Source organism: Nicotiana sylvestris, chromosome 11 (genome assembly GCF_000393655.2).
Source record: "Nicotiana sylvestris chromosome 11, ASM39365v2, whole genome shotgun sequence".
NCBI classification, from domain to species: Eukaryota; Viridiplantae; Streptophyta; class Magnoliopsida; order Solanales; family Solanaceae; genus Nicotiana; species Nicotiana sylvestris.
This window is the reverse complement of record NC_091067.1, coordinates 94,556,618-94,575,613: the sequence shown is the minus strand read 5'-3', so window position 1 is coordinate 94,575,613 and position 18,996 is coordinate 94,556,618. Positions and strand designations below refer to the sequence as shown.

Here is an 18,996-nt window from a genome sequence, read left to right as displayed (position 1 = left end):
TATTTATAAGCATGGCTTAGGCTTTGGGTGGAGTAGCCACCAAGTAACCCTAATAAACTCTTAATAAAATAGTTGTCTTGAATTTAGGATTTATCTTGATCTGTTAAAATTTCAGTGTCTACAAATGAATTTGTTTGCAATAAATTTTCAGCATACGAAAATAAACTGCAATCACAAAAGAATAAAGTGATTTTATTGATAAATATTGCGAGTTACAACTCTGTTTATCCCTTGATTCTTCCTTCGAATTGTTCTCCGAGATTCGAGGGCTGGATCAACGTATTCTCGAACATAGGATGATACGAACCTCCCCAGACCCCACTTGTGGGATTTTACTGGGTTGTTGTTGTTGTTGTTGTAGGATGATACGGACCTCTCTGGATTATTTAATCTCCATGAAAGTCGATCATTGTATGAATATTCTTCTTGAAGTATTTGATTATCAAGAAGAACATCTATTGATCACGACATTATTTTATACCTTGATCCCTTTGTGAATATTCCGAGAATTTATGGGATTTTTTTTGAGACGCCTCTTCAAGGGAATATGTATCCCTTTATATAGGTGTGCATTAAGGTTTAGGGTAGACTAACTTCCAAGAAACCCTGATAGACTCCTATGATTTCAGGAATCTTGTAAGATCTTGAATTTATGATTTAGCTTGATCCGTTAAAATTTTGATGTCTACAGTACTATTATAAATAGGGGTATTAGTAACTTATTTTGTGTGCGAAGAAGTGTGGAGATTTGGGATCTAATAAAATACTTTTCCTTCACTAACCAAGTTGCAGAAAGATGGTGATCTTGAGCATTTAAATAGGCTAGGGAATTGAGAAACACAAAATATAACTGTTTCTCTGTATGGTGAAAATTTACGTTTGTGTTGGTATATTTGAACTTAGTAAGAAGAAAGCTCTGTCCGCTTGGAAGCTAAATATGGTAATGCTCGTTGAACAATTTTGTCTTAACAATTAAACGACAAGCATTGTGATCCCTGGCCATCAAATACTTAACAAAATAGAAAGGCAGACAAAATGGAAAACAAGAAACAAGATTCTTAGAACAACAGTATTGACTAACCAAAAGTGCCACGCCGAAAGGTTGAGTAGAAACTATTTGAACTCGGCATTTAATTGCTTAAATGGATTTAGTATTCCATTCCCCTAGTTTATATACTTTACCCTTCTCAATTATAATATTAAATGGATTTAGTATTCCATTCCCCTAGTTTTTTACCCTTCTCAATTATAGTATCGTTAATCCCAAAAATCTACTCGATTAATGTTTAAGATAAACGTATTAAAGATTCATTAAGTTTTTGAATGGCTTCCAAGGGATAGGTGATCCTTCGATTTATCCAACCTCATGGAAGTTCAAACAATCACAATTGTAGAAGAGCTAGTCCTTTTCTTTTTCTCCTCCTTGTTAATCTGTCTGACTTGGGTCGTTTCTTGTCTGGTTAATTTGGGGTAATCACCTTCTGTTAATTGTTTCCAATTCTATTTTGAATTCCTTTGTTTTTCTTTTTTCGTTCTGTTGTTCTTGCTATTTCCATTAAGTTGGAGTTGCACTTCATTGACATTCTGTATCTGGAAGTCAAACTTAAAATCAGTTCTGAAAACGAAAAATAAAGGTTTTTTTTCATTTTTATCCTGACGGCTGAAAATAATTAGAGGCGTTAGTTCAAATATACAAAATATATACAATAATTATGTATATTTATACTTAATATACAAAACATATATATTTGCATGCTATTTTTTTTGGACGGCCAAAAATGTAATTATCCCAAAAATAAAACCAAATCGAAATAGGCTTTACAGTTAACTTAGAAATGGCCAATATTGAAAGAAATTAAAATAGGACATAACCAGGCGTTAACATTAAGCTGCAACATGGTACTAACAAGGATTAACTTGCATCAATTGCTTTAGCCAACGAGTCTCCTCCCCATTGTTTTATCCTGTCTCCAGCAAGGGAAGCCTGTAATTTGACAGACGAATTCAATGTCTTAATTAGTATCAATTTTGCTGGATGTGTTATATGGGTTCATTTAATTTCTACAAGCTTGAATTGAGGTTATTACTAAGTATTGGAATCTAATAGTTTATGCAAAAAGTTTTGATCATCCTCTTTGAGAAAGTAGTGGAGTTAGTATTTTCACTAAAACTTAAAGAAATAAATACACGAGGAAATCAAATGGATTCAACAGTGTATTTTTTGACGAAGCCCTTGGAGCTATGTGGCTCCGCCACTGCTTTGAGAAAGCAATATTCTGAAGTGTGTGTGCGCCTTTGAGCAGACAATAATGGGAGAAATTAAAAAATAACCAGATTTACAAGTGGTCATTCAAAAATAGCCACAACTTCAAAAGTAATCGAAATTTAGTCACTTTTCATGTAAAGATAAATCTGAACGAAAATACTGTTCAAAATCTGAAAATATACTCCAGTATGGAGTTCCAGCATATTATGCTGGAACAACAATACGCGGAAAGTTCCAGCATAATATGCTGCAAGTTCATACACAGGGACACCAATCTCCAGTATATTATGCTGGAACTTTCCGTGCAGCAAAATAGTGGTTATTTTTCAATGACTTTGCAAACGCCGACTATTTTTGAATGAGCAGCCCGAAAACTAGCTAGCCCGTGCTATTTTTACAATAATAATGGAGTACCTCCTTATTCCAGTTTGTTCTGAGGACCATCGCGATTAGGACAGCAGTCTGAAGACTGGTACCTCCCAGCATTCCAAACCAAATGCCCTACAAAATACAGCACAATAGCAGTGTCACTGAAGCTTTTGTACTTGTTGCTGTCTTGAAACTCAATACCAAAAGGATTTCTTTTTCTGGTATAGAAAGGTTAGACCACTATATGAGAATCTTACACGAGAAAAAGGTGAAGAATATAGAAGCAAAGAAAATAAATGAAATAAGATTCATTTATGTGAATTTGTTTGACTGCCACGAAGTTTAAGAAAAAAAGAAAAAAAGACTCTGGAACTTATGATCTTAAACATACCAAGATATTTGTATAGCTATAGAACCATGTCATTAAGGATTAAATAACTAACTATAAGAAAATATCATTCTTTTTTTTTAAATAAGAAGGAAATAGCGTCGCATAAACTGGAACAAAGGAAACAAAATCTTACATTGACGCCCATGTTGAAGAGGAAGCCAAGGATGAGACCAATGATGATGTCCATCTCATTGAAGAAGTATTAGACATGTGCCTAATAAGAGTTTTCTTTGGTTTGGTAGCCAACCTTGTTGACTTGGTTTGGTTGGTAGCCAACCTTGTTGAATTAGTTTGGTTTGATAGCCAACCTTGTTGAATTTCTTTGGTTTGGTAGCCAACTTTGTTGAATTGTGAAAAATGTGTGTAAATTGTCAAATATTGTAGGCTTTAGAGGGTGAAGCTTTGGCTATAAAAGGAGAGCTTCAACTCTCATTTCTTCACACCAACAAAGAGAGAAAGAAAGAGTGAGGTTTCACAGACAAGGTATAAGAAAATAGTCTGTGAGGAAAATAGAGAGTGAGCGATATTGTAGTGAGGTGGGAATATCAAAAGAGGGTTATTTCTTTTGAGTGTTGTAGTGGTCTTTGGAGTATTTATCTCCGACCTACAAAGTGTAAAATTCCTTACTATAGTGATATCAGTTGCTCCTCTCGGGGTCGTGGTTTTTTCCCTTATTCAGAAGGGTTTTCCACGTAAAAATCTTGGTGTCATTGTTACTCTTTTATTCTTGTTAATTACCGTATCTCGGTGCTACATTATTATTCCGCTTTATTACCGTGAATATTATTTTGGTAAGGGGTTTATTCCCAACAACTGGTATCAGAGCACAGGTTCTGCTCGTTCACTGAAATACTATTCACTGTCGGTAGTACTATACTTGGTGAAAAATAAAAATGTCCGGAGTAAAGTACGAGGTAGCAAAATTCAACGGAGATAACGGTTTCTCAACATGGCAAAGAAGGATGAGAGATCTGCTCATCCAACAAGGATTACACAAGGTTCTAGATGTTGATTCCAAAAAGCCTGATACCATGAAAGCTGAGGATTGGGCTGACTTGGATGAAAGAGCTGCTAGTGCAATCAGGTTGCACTTATCAGATGATGTGGTAAATAACATCATTGATGAAGACACTGCACGTGGAATTTGGACAAGGTTGGAAAGCCTATACATGTCCAAAACGCTGACAAATAAATTGTACCTGAAGAAGCAGTTATACGCCCTACACATGAGTGAAGGTACGAATTTTTTGTCACATTTAAATGTGTTTAACGGACTAATCACACAGCTTGCCAACCTCGGAGTGAAAATCGAGGAAGAAGATAAAGCCATCTTGCTATTGAACTCGTTGCCATCTTCGTACGATAATTTGGCAACAACCATCCTGCACGGTAAGACTACTATTGAGTTGAAAGATGTCACATCGGCTCTTCTACTCAATGAGAAGATGAGAAAGAAGCCTGAAAATCAAGGACAGACTCTCATCACAGAAGGTAGAGGCAGGAGTTATCAAAGGAGTTCGAACAACTATGGTAGATCCGGAGCTCGTGGGAAGTCAAAGAACCGATCCAAATCAAGAGTCAGAAATTGCTACAACTGTAATCAACCAGGTCACTTCAAAAGAGATTGCCCAAATCCAAGGAAGGGCAAAGGTGAAACCAGTGGCCAGAAGAATGACGACAACACAGCCGCCATGGTGCAAAATAATGATAATGTTGTCCTCTTTATAAATGAGGAAGAGGAATGCATGCACCTGTCAGGTCCAGAGTCGGAATGGGTGGTTGACACAGCGGCATCTCACCATGCCACACCGGTAAGAGATCTTTTTTGCAGATATGTAGCAGGTGATTTCGGCACAGTGAAAATGGGTAACACAAGTTACTCAAAGATTGCGGGGATTGGTGACATTTGTATCAAGACAAATGTCGGATGCACATTGGTTCTAAAGGATGTGCGGCATGTACCTGATTTGCGGATGAACTTGATCTCGGGAATTGCTTTAGACCGAGATGGATACGAGAGTTATTTTGCAAATCAAAAGTGGAGACTCACTAAGGGATCATTGGTGATTGCAAAGGGAGTTGCTCGTGGCACGTTGTACAGGACAAATGCAGAAATATGCCAAGGTGAATTGAACGCGGCACAAGATGAGATTTCTGTAGATTTATGGCACAAAAGAATGGGTCATATGAGCGAGAAGGGATTGCAGATTCTTGCCAAGAAATCACTCATTTCTTATGCCAAAGGTACAACTGTAAAACCTTGTGACTACTGTTTATTTGGTAAGCAGCATAGAGTCTCATTTCAGACATCGTCTGAAAGAAAATTGAATATACTTGATTTAGTATATTCTGATGTTTGCGGCCCAATGGAAATTGAATCAATGGGCGGTAACAAATATTTTGTTACTTTTATTGATGATGCTTCACGAAAATTATGGGTTTATATTTTGAAAACCAAAGATCAGGTGTTTCAAGTTTTCCAGAAATTTCATGCTCTAGTAGAAAGGGAGACGGGTCGAAAGCTAAAGCGCCTCCGAAGTGACAATGGAGGTGAGTACACTTCAAGGGAATTTGAAGAGTATTGTTCAAGTCATGGGATCAGACATGAAAAGACAGTTCCTGGAACCCCACAACACAATGGTGTAGCCGAGAGGATGAACCACACCATTGTGGAGAAGGTGAGAAGCATGCTCAGAATGGCTAAACTGCCTAAGTCATTCTGGGGTGAAGCAGTTCAGACAGCCTGTTACCTGATCAATAGGAGTCCATCAGTTCCGTTGGCGTTTGAAATCCCAGAGAGAGTTTGGACCAACAAGGAGGTGTCCTACTCGCATCTGAAGGTGTTCGGTTGCAGAGCTTTTGCACATGTACCAAAAGAGCAGAGAACAAAGCTGGATGATAAATCTGTTCCCTGCATATTTATCGGATATGGAGATGAAGAGTTCGGGTACAGACTGTGGGATCCTGTAAAGAAGAAGGTCATCAGAAGCAGAGATGTAAGTCTTCCGAGAAAGTGAAGTTGGAACTGCTGCTGATATGTTAGAAAAGGCGAAGAATGGTATAATTCCTAACTTTGTTACTATTCCTTCTACTTCTAACAATCCCACAAGTGCAGAAAGTACAACCGACGAGGTTGCCGAGCAGGTGGAGCAACCTGGTGAGGTTATTGAGCAGGGGGAGCAACTTGATGAAGGTGTCGAGGAAGTGGAGCACCCCACTCAGGGAGAAGAACAACCTCAACCTCTGAGGAGATCAGAGAGGCCAAGGGTAGAGTCATGCAGGTACCCTTCCACAGAGTATGTCCTCATCAGTGATGAGGGGGAGCCAGAAAGTCTTAAGGAGGTGTTGTCCCATCCAGAAAAGAACCAGTGGATGAAAGCTATGCAAGAAGAGATGGAATCTCTACAGAAAAATGGCACATACAAGCTGGTTGAACTTCCAAAGGGTAAAAGACCACTCAAATGCAAATGGGTCTTTAAACTCAAGAAAGATGGAAATGGCAAGCTGGTCAGATACAAAGCTCGATTGGTGGTTAAAGGCTTCGAACAAAAGAAAGGTATTGATTTTGACGAAATTTTCTCACCTGTTGTCAAAATGACTTCTATTCGAACAATTTTGAGCTTAGCAGCTAGCCTAGATCTTGAAGTGGAGCAGTTGGATGTGAAAACTGCATTTCTTCATGGAGATTTGGAAGAGGAGATTTATATGGAGCAGCCAGAAGGATTTGAAGTAGCTGGAAAGAAACACATGGTGTGCAAATTGAATAAGAGTCTTTATGGATTGAAGCAGGCACCAAGGCAGTGGTACATGAAGTTTGACTCATTCATGAAAAGTCAAACATACCTAAAGACCTATTCTGATCCATGTGTATACTTCAAAAGATTTTCTGAGAATAACTTTATTATATTGTTGTTGTATGTGGATGACATGTTAATTGTAGGAAAAGACAAGGGGTTGATAGCAAAGTTGAAAGGAGATCTGTCCAAGTCATTTGATATGAAGGACTTGGGCCCAGCACAACAAATTCTAGGGATGAAGATAGTTCGAGAGAGAACAAGTAGAAAGTTGTGGCTATCTCAGGAGAAGTACATTGAACGTGTACTAGAACGCTTCAACATGAAGAATGCTAAGCCAGTCAGCACACCTCTTGCTGGTCATCTAAAGTTGAGTAAGAAGATGTGTCCTACAACAGTGGAGGAGAAAGGGAACATGGCTAAAGTTCCTTATTCTTCAGCAGTCGGAAGCTTGATGTATGCAATGGTATGTACTAGACCTGATATTGCTCACGCAGTTGGTGTTGTCAGCAGGTTTCTTGAAAATCCTGGAAAGGAACATTGGGAAGCAGTCAAGTGGATACTCAGGTACCTGAGAGGTACCACGGGAGATTGTTTGTGCTTTGGAGGATCTGATCCAATCTTGAAGGGCTATACAGATGCTGATATGGCGGGTGACATTGACAACAGAAAATCCACTACTGGATATTTGTTTACATTTTCAGGGGGAGCTATATCATGGCAGTCTAAGTTGCAGAAGTGCGTTGCACTTTCAACAACTGAAGCAGAGTACATTGCCGCTACAGAAACTGGCAAGGAGATGATATGGCTCAAGCGATTCCTTCAAGAGCTTGGATTGCATCAGAAGGAGTATGTCGTCTATTGTGACAGTCAAAGTGCAATAGACCTTAGCAAGAACTCTATGTACCATGCAAGGACCAAACACATTGATGTGAGATATCATTGGATTCGAGAAATGGTAGATGATGAATCTCTAAAAGTCTTGAAGATTTCTACAAATGAGAATCCCGCAGATATGCTGACCAAGGTGGTACCAAGGAACAAGTTCGAGCTATGCAAAGAACTTGTCGGCATGCACTCAAACTAGAAGACAGTGCTACCTCCTCTGGATGAATGAGACTGGAGGGGGAGATTGATGATGTCCATCTCATTGAAGAAGTATTAGGCATGTGCCTAATAAGAGTTTTCTTTGGTTTGGTAGCCAACCTTGTTGACTTGGTTTGGTTGGTAGCCAACCTTGTTGAATTAGTTTGGTTTGGTAGCCAACCTTGTTGAATTTCTTTGGTTTGGTAGCCAACTTTGTTGAATTGTGAAAAGTGTGTGTAAATTGTCAAATATTGTAGGCTTTAGAGGGTGAAACTTTGGCTATAAAAGGAGAGCTTCAACTCTCATTTCTTCACACCAACAAAGAGAGAAAGAAAGAGTGAGGTTTCACAGACAAGGTATAAGAAAATAGTCTGTGAGGAAAATAGAGAGTGAGCGATATTGTAGTGAGGTGGGAATATCAAAAGAGGGTTATTTCTTTTGAGTGTTGTAGTGGTCTTTGGAGTATTTATCTCCGACCTACAAAGTGTAAAATTCCTTACTATAGTGATATCAGTTGCTCCTCTCGGGGTCGTGGTTTTTTCCCTTATTCAAAAGGGTTTTCCACGTAAAAATCTTGGTGTCATTGTTACTCTTTTATTCTTGTTAATTACCGTATCTCGGTGCTACATTATTATTCCGCTTTATTACCGTGAATATTATTTTGGTAAAGGGTTTATTCCCAACAACCAATAGGAAGGCCAAATAAATAGTAGCATGCTATGTTCACATATGCAACATAAGCTTGCCATCCTGCTCCAATGGCCACTCCTGCAATTTCAATAATTCTACCCAGTCAAAAACCATCACTACTCCTAATGAGTCCAGGAATTGAGCAACAAATTAAAATCAGCACCAAGATTTTAAAGAGGCAGTGAATATACCAGAAAGAGTAGGTTGAAGACTGTTTATGAACACGGTGACGGCTAACAAAGGTGTAAGTTCATGTACAACCGTCTGGACTTCCTTACTGTTTGTAAATAACGGGGGAAACTTGCTTCGAAAAACAAGCAGAACCAGTGCCAGGAACATACCGAGCAGAAGAGAAGTGAACGAGGCTACTATCATTGACATTTTCGCGGTTCTTGGATGCCCTGCCCCTAGTTCATTTGATACCCTTATGCTGCCATATGAACGTCCTTCCTTTCATATTGTACTTATTGATCTGAGAGTTGTGGGATATAACGAATATTTAAAATCTAAATGATATCATACCTTACTGCCACATTCAATCCAAAAGACACCATGAATGTCCACGCACAAATGTTCGAGCTGCAATAGAATATAACTGGGTGAATCAGAAAGAGAGCGAACGCCTTCTGCATGCACGTGCTGGACATTTTGTTTTCGTATATGAATGTACTTTTTGTCGGAACTGTACAAGTTTACCAAATTAGCAATATGTTCTGCTACCCTTTTTGGAGTAGCTAATCAGAAACACTTAGAATACTGATTCTTATGTTCTAAAAAATTCCTTTTGGAACAAAAAGTTTAATTAATCATACTTTAGTGAATAATCAATAGGAGATTAAACACGGATCATTATAGTCCAAAAGGAAATGACATTTTTAAATGACGTTTAAGCTCCATGTGGCCATCTAATAAAGGCATTTTGATGTGATCTCTCACCATATAGCAATTGCATCGACAGCTATTTCCGCATTCTTGAGATACCCAGTAAAGAGAATCAGCGCCATGTAATACCACATCTCTAAGCTGCACAAATCTTGAAAATTAGTTAACATCTAAGCCACTTGATTTGAAGCCTAATCATAACGAAGCAATACAAAAATAGGAAGAGTGAAGTGCTGATGAAGGAGAATGTGCAGGTATAAGATTATTTATGATGAGTTTTCAATGTCTTTGCCTTATGTTTCTTATGTTTTGATGATCTAACAAACTTACTGTAAAGAACCAGATAGGGAACCTGACTCACTTGGTACACATTTCAAATGAACGAAGTTCAGCCTGAGCTCCAGCTGAGATGGTCGTAACAATCTCAGGTTGTCTAAAATAACTTCGTGGTTGTTTGAACTATTAAACAACCTGATCTCGTGTTACTTAAACAATTCTCAGGGTTGCATGATTGGGATCATGGATGCCTTGACTAGAGCATGCACCGGAAAAGATCACAAAGATAAAAAAAAGGGCAACCCGGTGTACTAAGCTCTCACTATGCGCGGGGTCTGGGGAAGGGTCGGACCACAAGGATCTACTATACGCAACCGTACCATACATTTCTGTAAGAGGCTGTTTCCACGGCTCAAACTCGTGACTTTTTGGTCACATGGCAACAACTTTATCCGCTATGCTAAGGCTCCCCTTCGGAAAGATCACAAAGATGAATAACTTAAAAAAGGCTTCAATTATCAAAGAAGCTTACCAGATCATGACTGCAGATGCAAAAGACAATTGGACAAATCCCCATAGATTTTGAAAAGCCTTGCAAGAAAAACCAGACCAAGCTCGACCACATGTCCCACTAAATATATACGCGAGATTGGCCACCACCATGAACCACGAGGATGCATTCAGCGCCAATGCAGCACCCGCCAGTCCCCATCCCATCTTGAGCATCAACAGCCAGCTAAACAAAGTATGCCCAACTACTGTAACCCCTGCTATAGCGGCCATCACCACGACCTTGCTCTGAGCTTGCAAAAACTTCCTGATGGGAAAGTTGATTGCATTGGCAAAGAGCTGCGGAATCATCCAAACTGCGAACTTCCCTGCCCATTTTGATATCTCAGGATCTTGACCGATGAGTTTTAGGAGAGGCGTGGCGAATATGTAAGGAAACATTAGCACCAGGGCTGTGGTACCTACAATAATCCAAGATCTCTGCATGTAAATCCCCAGCATTTCGAGCTGTTTTGCTCCATATGCTTGCCCACAAAGCGTCTCTAATGCACTTCCCATCCCAAACTGTACATTGTCACAAAATTGTTAATGTCATCATCAATATATATATATCACTCCATCGCACGGCATATACTATATATAAACAGTTAGCTAGAGGGATGTGGGATAAATGATCATACCATGACTCCAAAGGCAAAACCGGCAATAACAGAGTTTTGAACGGAGATGGCAGCGAGTTGGACGGTTCCGACATGGCCAGCGAACATTTGAGTAATGCCACTAATTGAATACTGGCAAACCAAAGTAAAAACTGCTGGAGCAGCAAGGTACCACAGCTTCTTGGTCTCCCTCGAAAACTCACGGATCCGGCTAATGAAAATAGCAACAGAACAGAAAGACAAGACTCACACAAACAGAATGGAGGGATAGAAGGGTTTGACTAAATAAAACAAATAAAATCTGGATCACAACCCTGAAATAACCTAGATAATAGAAAAAACATCAAAACAAGCTACCAAGATTCCTTCCTACTGAGGAGGGAATGACTTTTCAATTGCTAGGCTTGACATTTAGCCACAAATTTGCTCATCAGAATTAGCAGAGCCTTCTCCAATTTCAACATCATTAACTTCAGTTAGCAAGTTCCCGAGAGGATTCTCATACTCCATGTCACTAGGCATCATCCCCACAAAGCTTGCACCATGATGTGCAGGTAAAGGATTCTGCGCCCATGGTTAGGTAATTCGATGTCATCTGCATCAGAATTACTTGATGTCAAAAGTGACACATTCGCTTCCTCCATTGATGCCCTGAGCAAGGCTTGGTGGAGGGAATCTGAGATAGCTACAAGTTTTGCTCCGTTTCTTATTCATCATCTAATCATGTTCACGACATCTTTTATTTTAAAATCTTCCTCTGGCAAAAAATATTCCGTTAACTTTTGCACGATGCTTTAAATATTTAAGGAATTTTACAAGTGATCTCATCATACTAATATTATTACGTGAGGGGCATTTGCTAGTATACCAGTTTATTTGATAAGAGGAAAATGTTTCCAGAGTTCTATTTGTCTCGTTGACTAATATTTGACAAATCATATTCTCAGTAAAAATGTTATCCTTTAGCTCTATCTATTTCCATAATTGTCACGTCGAAAATAACATTCGACGACATTTATACAGGATGAAACATGAATATAAATATATACAAACGACGATCGGCCCACGTGGCATGTTGTGCCGCAAGAAACTTAAGAGGGCGACAAACTTGATGATGTAGCAAGCAACCACACAGCCACATCGAAAGCACAGCGGTCTTGATGATGTAGCAGTCATACAACCACGTAAGAAATTACGAGCTTATGTCGTGTTGAGTTAACAACTATGGCGTTTTCTACAAGCGACATCAATATCTATTTAACTCTAAGCCATTGTTAATAGGGATGCATTGGCTCAAACCCTCTTATAGTATTAGTTATTGCAGTCTCACACAACGAACTAAGGAACATGCAAATGCGGGAAAAAAATCTTATAGTATTACACTTAAACTTCAAGAAGTTTAGTGAGACATTGATTAGGCTGTAGGAAGCTGACAATAGCAGCGTATCAGTGGGATGAAGGTAAAGCACGCCAATTATTGGCAAGAAGCACAACTCGATCACGAGAAGAATTGGACATCTGTTGAAATATAACGTTCTTCACGGGATCAGCTGCTGCCTGGCCAGCACGGCTGGCAAGTTCCAAGTACACCACAGCTTTCATCATTTCCCCTTCCTGTTGAATGTGCAGCATGAGTTATTAAAAGTTCACAAGCTGACGAGGAGAAAAAAAGGAAGGGATCTTTACACAAATAGTAGGCCGGATTCACTTTTTACTTTTCCTAGCATGTATACAATTATAAACAATAATACACATATTATAACATGAATTATACATATATTTTACTCTGCCGACTATTTTTAGTTTAAGGGGGGGGGGGGGGTCTCCTTTTTTTGTATGCACCACACAGATGCATGGAATTATATGCTTCTTTAAACTTAGATATGGATATTGTTGCAAGAGAGAAGGGGAGGAGGAATATTTAGGCACTACTTACAGAAAACAGACTAAGCCCATGCTCAAGCTGGGCTTTGCTATGACCTCGATCAGCTGCTCTCTTCATCCATTTCCTTGCTAATTTGTGAGACTGCATTAAACCTTCTCCAACCGAGTAGCATAATGCAGTGTTATACATAGCACGGACATATCCACCTTCTGCTGCCCTCAAATACCACTTCGCCTATGCAATGATAGAATCCTTTAAGTGAAGGTCTCATTAGAACTACATCTGTAATGTATACAGGAAGCTGAAAAAAGAACAAGATTGTATGCACCATACAATTCTCAAGACCTATATCTGCAATTTATACAGAGAGTTGAAAACTTACGTGCCATAATGGTGCACTTAACTTTTGAATTTAACATCCCTATCCAAATTCAAACCACCCCCTTTCATTTGAAGATAAAACTTTTGCGAATTCTTCAAGTCTGGATAGGATCAGCAATCACTTCTCCAATAATCTATATATACATAATAGATTATTTACATAATATCCGACCATATTTATTGTTTACTTTTTATAGCTAATATAAATAGATGATATACCGACAACATACGATTATACACATATTATATATGTATTATATATAAATTACACATCATTCAATTTTTTAATTTAAGTGGCCGGATGAGCACCTATTTAGGCTGATTAGATAAAGCCAAAAGAAATATGAAATAATTTCAACCAAAGACTAAAAATATAATTAAAGTTCATATGTAGAAAAAATTTATTAAAACTCATCCTTTTTAAGTGAAATAAATTAATTTTTTGTAACAAAAGAAATAATGACATGAAAAATAAGATAAAAGAAAATAAATATTGAAAAAAATGTTAGACAAATCTAAAAACGAGAAATAAAAGATGACAACAAATTTCTTCTTATGTTTCATCTTTGTTGAGTATAAAAATTTTAAAAGTTAATCTCATCGATTTCAAGTATTTTTTTTCAACTCAAATACATAGATGATAAGATAAGGATATCTTAGAATATTTTTTTTAATTTACATTATGTGTCGTTTTTAAAATATCACTATTACTAACAAACTGATATGATATTTGAATTTGAATTGGAATGCAATTTGAGTAGTTTGCATTGAGGTTAAGCCAAGTATGGAGTCGAAAAATAAACAACTTGACAATTTTAAGACAATATATGCAATGTTTTATAATAATAATAATCAACTAATTTAACATTTAATGATTCAAAGAATAATTTTTTTTGTATATATAGGGTATTGAAAATTCAATTTCTAGGGCTAGAGATATCGATAAATTTAAAGTGGAGTCATACTGAAATAAATTCGGCCAAAGAATCATTTAAATTTTTAAATAGCCGATTAAAGTGAATTTTAAATTAAGGATAATATCTTCACTTGCATCATTATAAAGATAATCATTATTATAATATATATAAAATTTTAGAAATTGAAATTTCAAAATAGAAATATTGTTTGAAAGATAAAATCATATCAAATAAGAGTGCAAGTAGCAGTATAAGAGTCACGTCGTAATCAAAGAATCGTTTATATCGTGTCAACCTTTGTGCTTTGCCATAAATATGAGTTATTATTTCACTTTGTGGCTATTTTTAGGTTCCAATGACACCTATGAGAATAGTGAAAAAATAAAATCATCACTACGAGAATTGAGAAAATGTTAGTCTTTTTTCATGTAGTGTTTCTTAATTAATATCTGACGATTATCTATAATTATTTAGATGGTTAAAATATTAAGGTTATTTACATATAATTCAAATAACTCATATATTTAACATGATTAATGTCAAATATCAAAATGGAGTAAAAAAAAATTCACTAGCTAAAGAATTTTTTATATTTTTAGATAGCCAAATAAGAGCTCAAGTAGTGGTAAAAGAGTTAAGTCTTATCCAAAGAATCATTCATTGTCTCAACATTTGATTATTTTGCCATAAATATGAGTTATTATTTTGCTTCCTGACTATTTTTAGGATCCAATGACACTGGCAAGAATGGTATCAAAAAAGAAAAATAGAAGAAATAGTTAATTTTTTCCATGTAGTTAATATCCAATGATTATCTATATTTACTGAGAAAGTGTAAATTTTAAGATTATTTAAATACAATCCAAATAACTTAAATATTTGGCATGATTAGTGTCCTCGCATCTGCGTGGGTACTAATACTAGTTAATTATTCTAACAAGCAACAACTCTAAAATTATCTTATACTAAATCTTGAAATATACTTGCCTCTTCACAATTTTAAAATAATGAATTCTGTTACAAACAACAGGTCCATCAACTTCAGAAACTAGAGCATCTGGACCTAAATTTTGAAATATATTAATTCAACTGAAAATGGAGCAGCAGGCATATGTTCTCTGCATACCTACAAGAAAACTAAAGCACCATTCAAATGCCTAGCAGTATATGTTTTTGACATAAGTATCTTTTCCAGTCCTACCATGAGAAGTATCCCTCAATATTCTTCATAATAGGCCTGTCCAGTTCAAAAAAACAAAAAAATGGACTCAAGGACCTTTTCCCCACTTCTTTCTATGTATGTAATTGAATATTTAAGGACTATACGTCCTGTTCTGTCCAAAGACACTTGTTAAGATGAACAAAACACTATCGAACTTATCATCTTCTACTACTACTTCTGTTAATCGAAATCCTCCTTCAACGCCTTTTAGAAACTAGGTAGGTACAAGAGGAATTTGTTAAAATAGATGTTAATCGTGATTTTTTTTTATAGGTGTTTAAGCAGATTAATCTAAAATAATTTTCTTCTTAGATAGAGGTTGCAAAATCTCCTATTGCATGTTGTAATTTATAAAACAACAAGGAGATATAATTTACAATTGACATGGGAAATTCCAGTAATCCTGTGAAAGCTTTTTTTAAATATAAAGTAAATAACTTAAAGCAGGTAAAATCTCATACCGGTTCCTGGAGATTACTATTCAGGCCATGACCTTTATGTAAAGAAAGTGCTAGTTGGTATTGAGCTCGAACATGGCCAGCAACGGAGGCTTTAAACAGCCATTTAACAGCTTCCTCATGATCCGAAGGATTATCTACATAGAGTAAGAACTAAGAAGAGATCAAAAACACAATGAAATAGTAAACTAGTTACGCACTAATGAAAATTAAAGGTAAATGTTGTCAATGGAAAATGAAACTTTAACCATTTTCAGTCAGAAAGCTTAACCTAAAACTCTACAAAGTGCATATCAAAGGCAAATTTTCTGCGTGACGCTCTTTAATAACGCTCACATGTACAACGTAGGAGCAAGTTAACAACTGAGATCAGTGACTTCACTGGAGCCATGTTGACTATGTATATCTCTTTTTTTTTTGGAGCCATGGTAACATTTATGTTTTGGAAAGTCCCAATGTATAAATTTTTATCAATTTTGGTAGGAGCCATGTCAACAATTGAACGCGAGGCAACAAGGTTCTAGAAAACAATTTATTTACAATACCGCCAACAAGAAGAACAAAAAGAATAATAACATCAATGAAAATTAATATTTTGACTAAACCTTTCAATTCCTGTATCAAACACATTTTAGTAATTAGCTCACGCGATTAAAGTTGCTAACATTCATTTATTCAGCTTAGTTTGATACAAATATCAATTAAGCATAATATAAAAGTTTGCTAACACACTTTCACCTTCTGAACCACAAGCTTACATTATTCTCAATGCTTCAGAATTCCTAGGACCTAGACTTAAATTGAATGTAAATAACTCAGTGATCATAGATGAAGAATCCAGAAAATATGATACTATCAACATTGCAAGCTAGTTCTTCCACTTAACCTGGGGAAGACACAGCATACAAGTCATGGGTTCATCCAAATCCAGTAACTTTGTCCTCGACTATGTTTGTGTTAAAAGATCCACTAAATAAGTATAAATAATAGATTTCAAACGCAATAAATCAAATGGGCGGTGGTAGTATTTCGAACTCACTAACCCATGAAGTTCAAATCCCACTTAACTACTAACAACTACAATAATAAACAAGCAATATTCACCCAATCTCAATAAAGTAATGCAACAATCTCAATACCTTGTAAGAGGGAAATCCCCAAATTGCATTGAGCAGCAGGGTCACCAAGTTCAGCAGCCTTTCTATACAAAGCAATCCCTTCTTCTCTTCTCCCCATCTCCCAATAAACCAAGCCAGCATCGACCATAGCTAGTGTGGACCCACGCGCGGCGCCTTTAAGGAAAGAATCAAGCGCTTTAGTTAAGTTGGGTTTAACCCCTCCACGGCCATGCTTAAATCTCTTGCCCCATCTCAGAAAAAGCATAGCTTCTCTTAAAGGTCGAAGTGCATCACACCAAGATTTGCACACTAGTGAAGCTGCACGTAAGTTCGGCAGCGTAAAATTGGCCGCAATTTTCAAGAGAACATCGTATGGAAGTTGAGAAAAGTCGTGATGGTATTGATTAGGCTTGGACGATGATGATGAACTTGGACTGACTTGGAAATGAAAAATGGAGCGATTTTTGGTGGGACGAGTCTGTTTTTTGGCGAAAGGGAAAGCGGTGAAACGAGGTTGACCGTCCGATTTGGACGGCCATGTTCTCTGTTTCATTCAATTGGGGTTTAGGACTGGAGTAGGAGCGGAGGTGAACGGTAGGCAGTGGAGCAGGAGCAGGAGCAGGAGCAGCTGTGTGCTCTTTTTGTATGTCGCTTGAACCGCATCGTTCACGCGTAACATCGGAGGAGTCGTGAATTGACCGACTGGGGATTGTTTTTTTTTCTTTTGCTGTTTGTTATTTGGATATCCTGTGGTCGGTTTTTTTTTTTTTGGTTTATGAATATGTAAATGTGAATAATAAAAATAATAATAACAACAACAACAACAGCAATAATAATAACAATAATAATAATAATAATAATTGTCCATATTACAGCATCTGCATGCTAGGAGCTTGAGCAATAACGGTCTGTGCACCCCTCCCGCCTGAGATGTGGATGGGTCCGGTGGAAATCAACCAGCCTGGGTCATGGAATTCATGAACTGTAGCATACGACCCATAATCTCCTAAAAGCCTGGTGCTGACATGAAATCGACTGGGGCTGGCTCTGCTGCAGGCACCTCGCCCTGCTCCTCAATAATAAGATCCTCTACTGGATCCGTTGATTGTACAACTGGGGCAACTCTAGGACGTCCACGTCCCCTACGGGCAGGTGCCCTCCCCCGGCCTCTGCCTCTGCCTCTAGCAATAGGGGAAGTATCCCCTCCCAGGTCTGGAACGTCCCCTGTGTGCGTTCTCACCATCTGTGAGAGAATAAGAGAAGAAACTTAGTACACCATCAACTGCATGATAAGAGATGAACAAAGAGTAGTTTCCTAACACCCTATAACCTCTCAAAGATAAGTACGGACGTCTCCGCACCAATCCGCTTGACTCCATTAGGCTTGCCCATAACTTGTGAGACCTATGTGAACCTAGTGCTCTGATACCATGTTGTCACGACCCAATTCTATTATAGACCGTGATGGCGCCTAGTACCGTTGCTAGGCAAGCCAACAATGAACAATCTTTTGATTTCCCTTTTTAATAGGTTTTCTAAGTAAATAACTTTCCTTAATCTAAAAGATTTAATGAATAACAGATTTAAGATAATTGAAACGAAAGCAGCTGAGTGCAATCATAGCCATAGAAATAAACCAAAACCACAAGTCTACTAGTGTATGTCAAGACCTGGTGTCACAAGTATATGGGCTACTAATAGAATATATAAAAGATTACCATTCTACTGTCTGAAATGAAATAGATAGAAAAATATGCAAAAGGAAGACTCCAGCTGCTGCAGGACGGGCTCGAAAGGCAGCTCACCGTGTAGTCTCGTAGGAGTGATCAAGTGTGCACGTCGGACTGATATCCAGATGCACTTGCCTCAGATCCTGCACGTTAAGTGTAGAAGTATAGCGTGAGTACATAAACAACATGTACCCAATAAGTATTCGTCTAACCTCGAAGAAGTAGTGATGATGGGTCGACTTTGACACTTACTATGGGATAATAATAAAATGTCAAGAATTATAACTAAACATGGATTACATAAATATAGTTGAAAACTCCATAACAGGAAACAATAACTTATCCTCTCACTAATAATAAAT

At 37.5% G+C, this 18,996-nt stretch overlaps 2 protein-coding genes across 2 annotated transcripts; both read right to left on the bottom strand.

Annotated features, from left to right (window-relative positions):
• Positions 1-1,779: 1,779 nt before the first annotated feature.
• Positions 1,780-11,577, bottom strand: LOC104216415 (protein DETOXIFICATION 30-like). The gene is made up of 6 exons (XM_070162675.1): positions 10,945-11,577; positions 10,287-10,828; positions 9,533-9,619; positions 9,119-9,175; positions 2,681-2,767; positions 1,780-1,984 (listed from the first exon to the last, which is right to left on the bottom strand). Exons 1-5 carry the CDS (start codon positions 11,029-11,031, stop codon positions 2,716-2,718), a joined length of 825 nt encoding a protein of 274 aa, XP_070018776.1. The 5' UTR covers positions 11,032-11,577; the 3' UTR covers positions 1,780-1,984; positions 2,681-2,715.
• A 523-nt stretch (positions 11,578-12,100) lies between these two features.
• Positions 12,101-17,597, bottom strand: LOC104216407 (F-box protein At1g70590). The gene is made up of 4 exons (XM_009766435.2): positions 16,926-17,597; positions 15,790-15,923; positions 12,860-13,042; positions 12,101-12,537 (listed from the first exon to the last, which is right to left on the bottom strand). Exons 1-4 carry the CDS (start codon positions 17,455-17,457, stop codon positions 12,370-12,372), a joined length of 1,017 nt encoding a protein of 338 aa, XP_009764737.1. The 5' UTR covers positions 17,458-17,597; the 3' UTR covers positions 12,101-12,369.
• Positions 17,598-18,996: the final 1,399 nt, after the last annotated feature.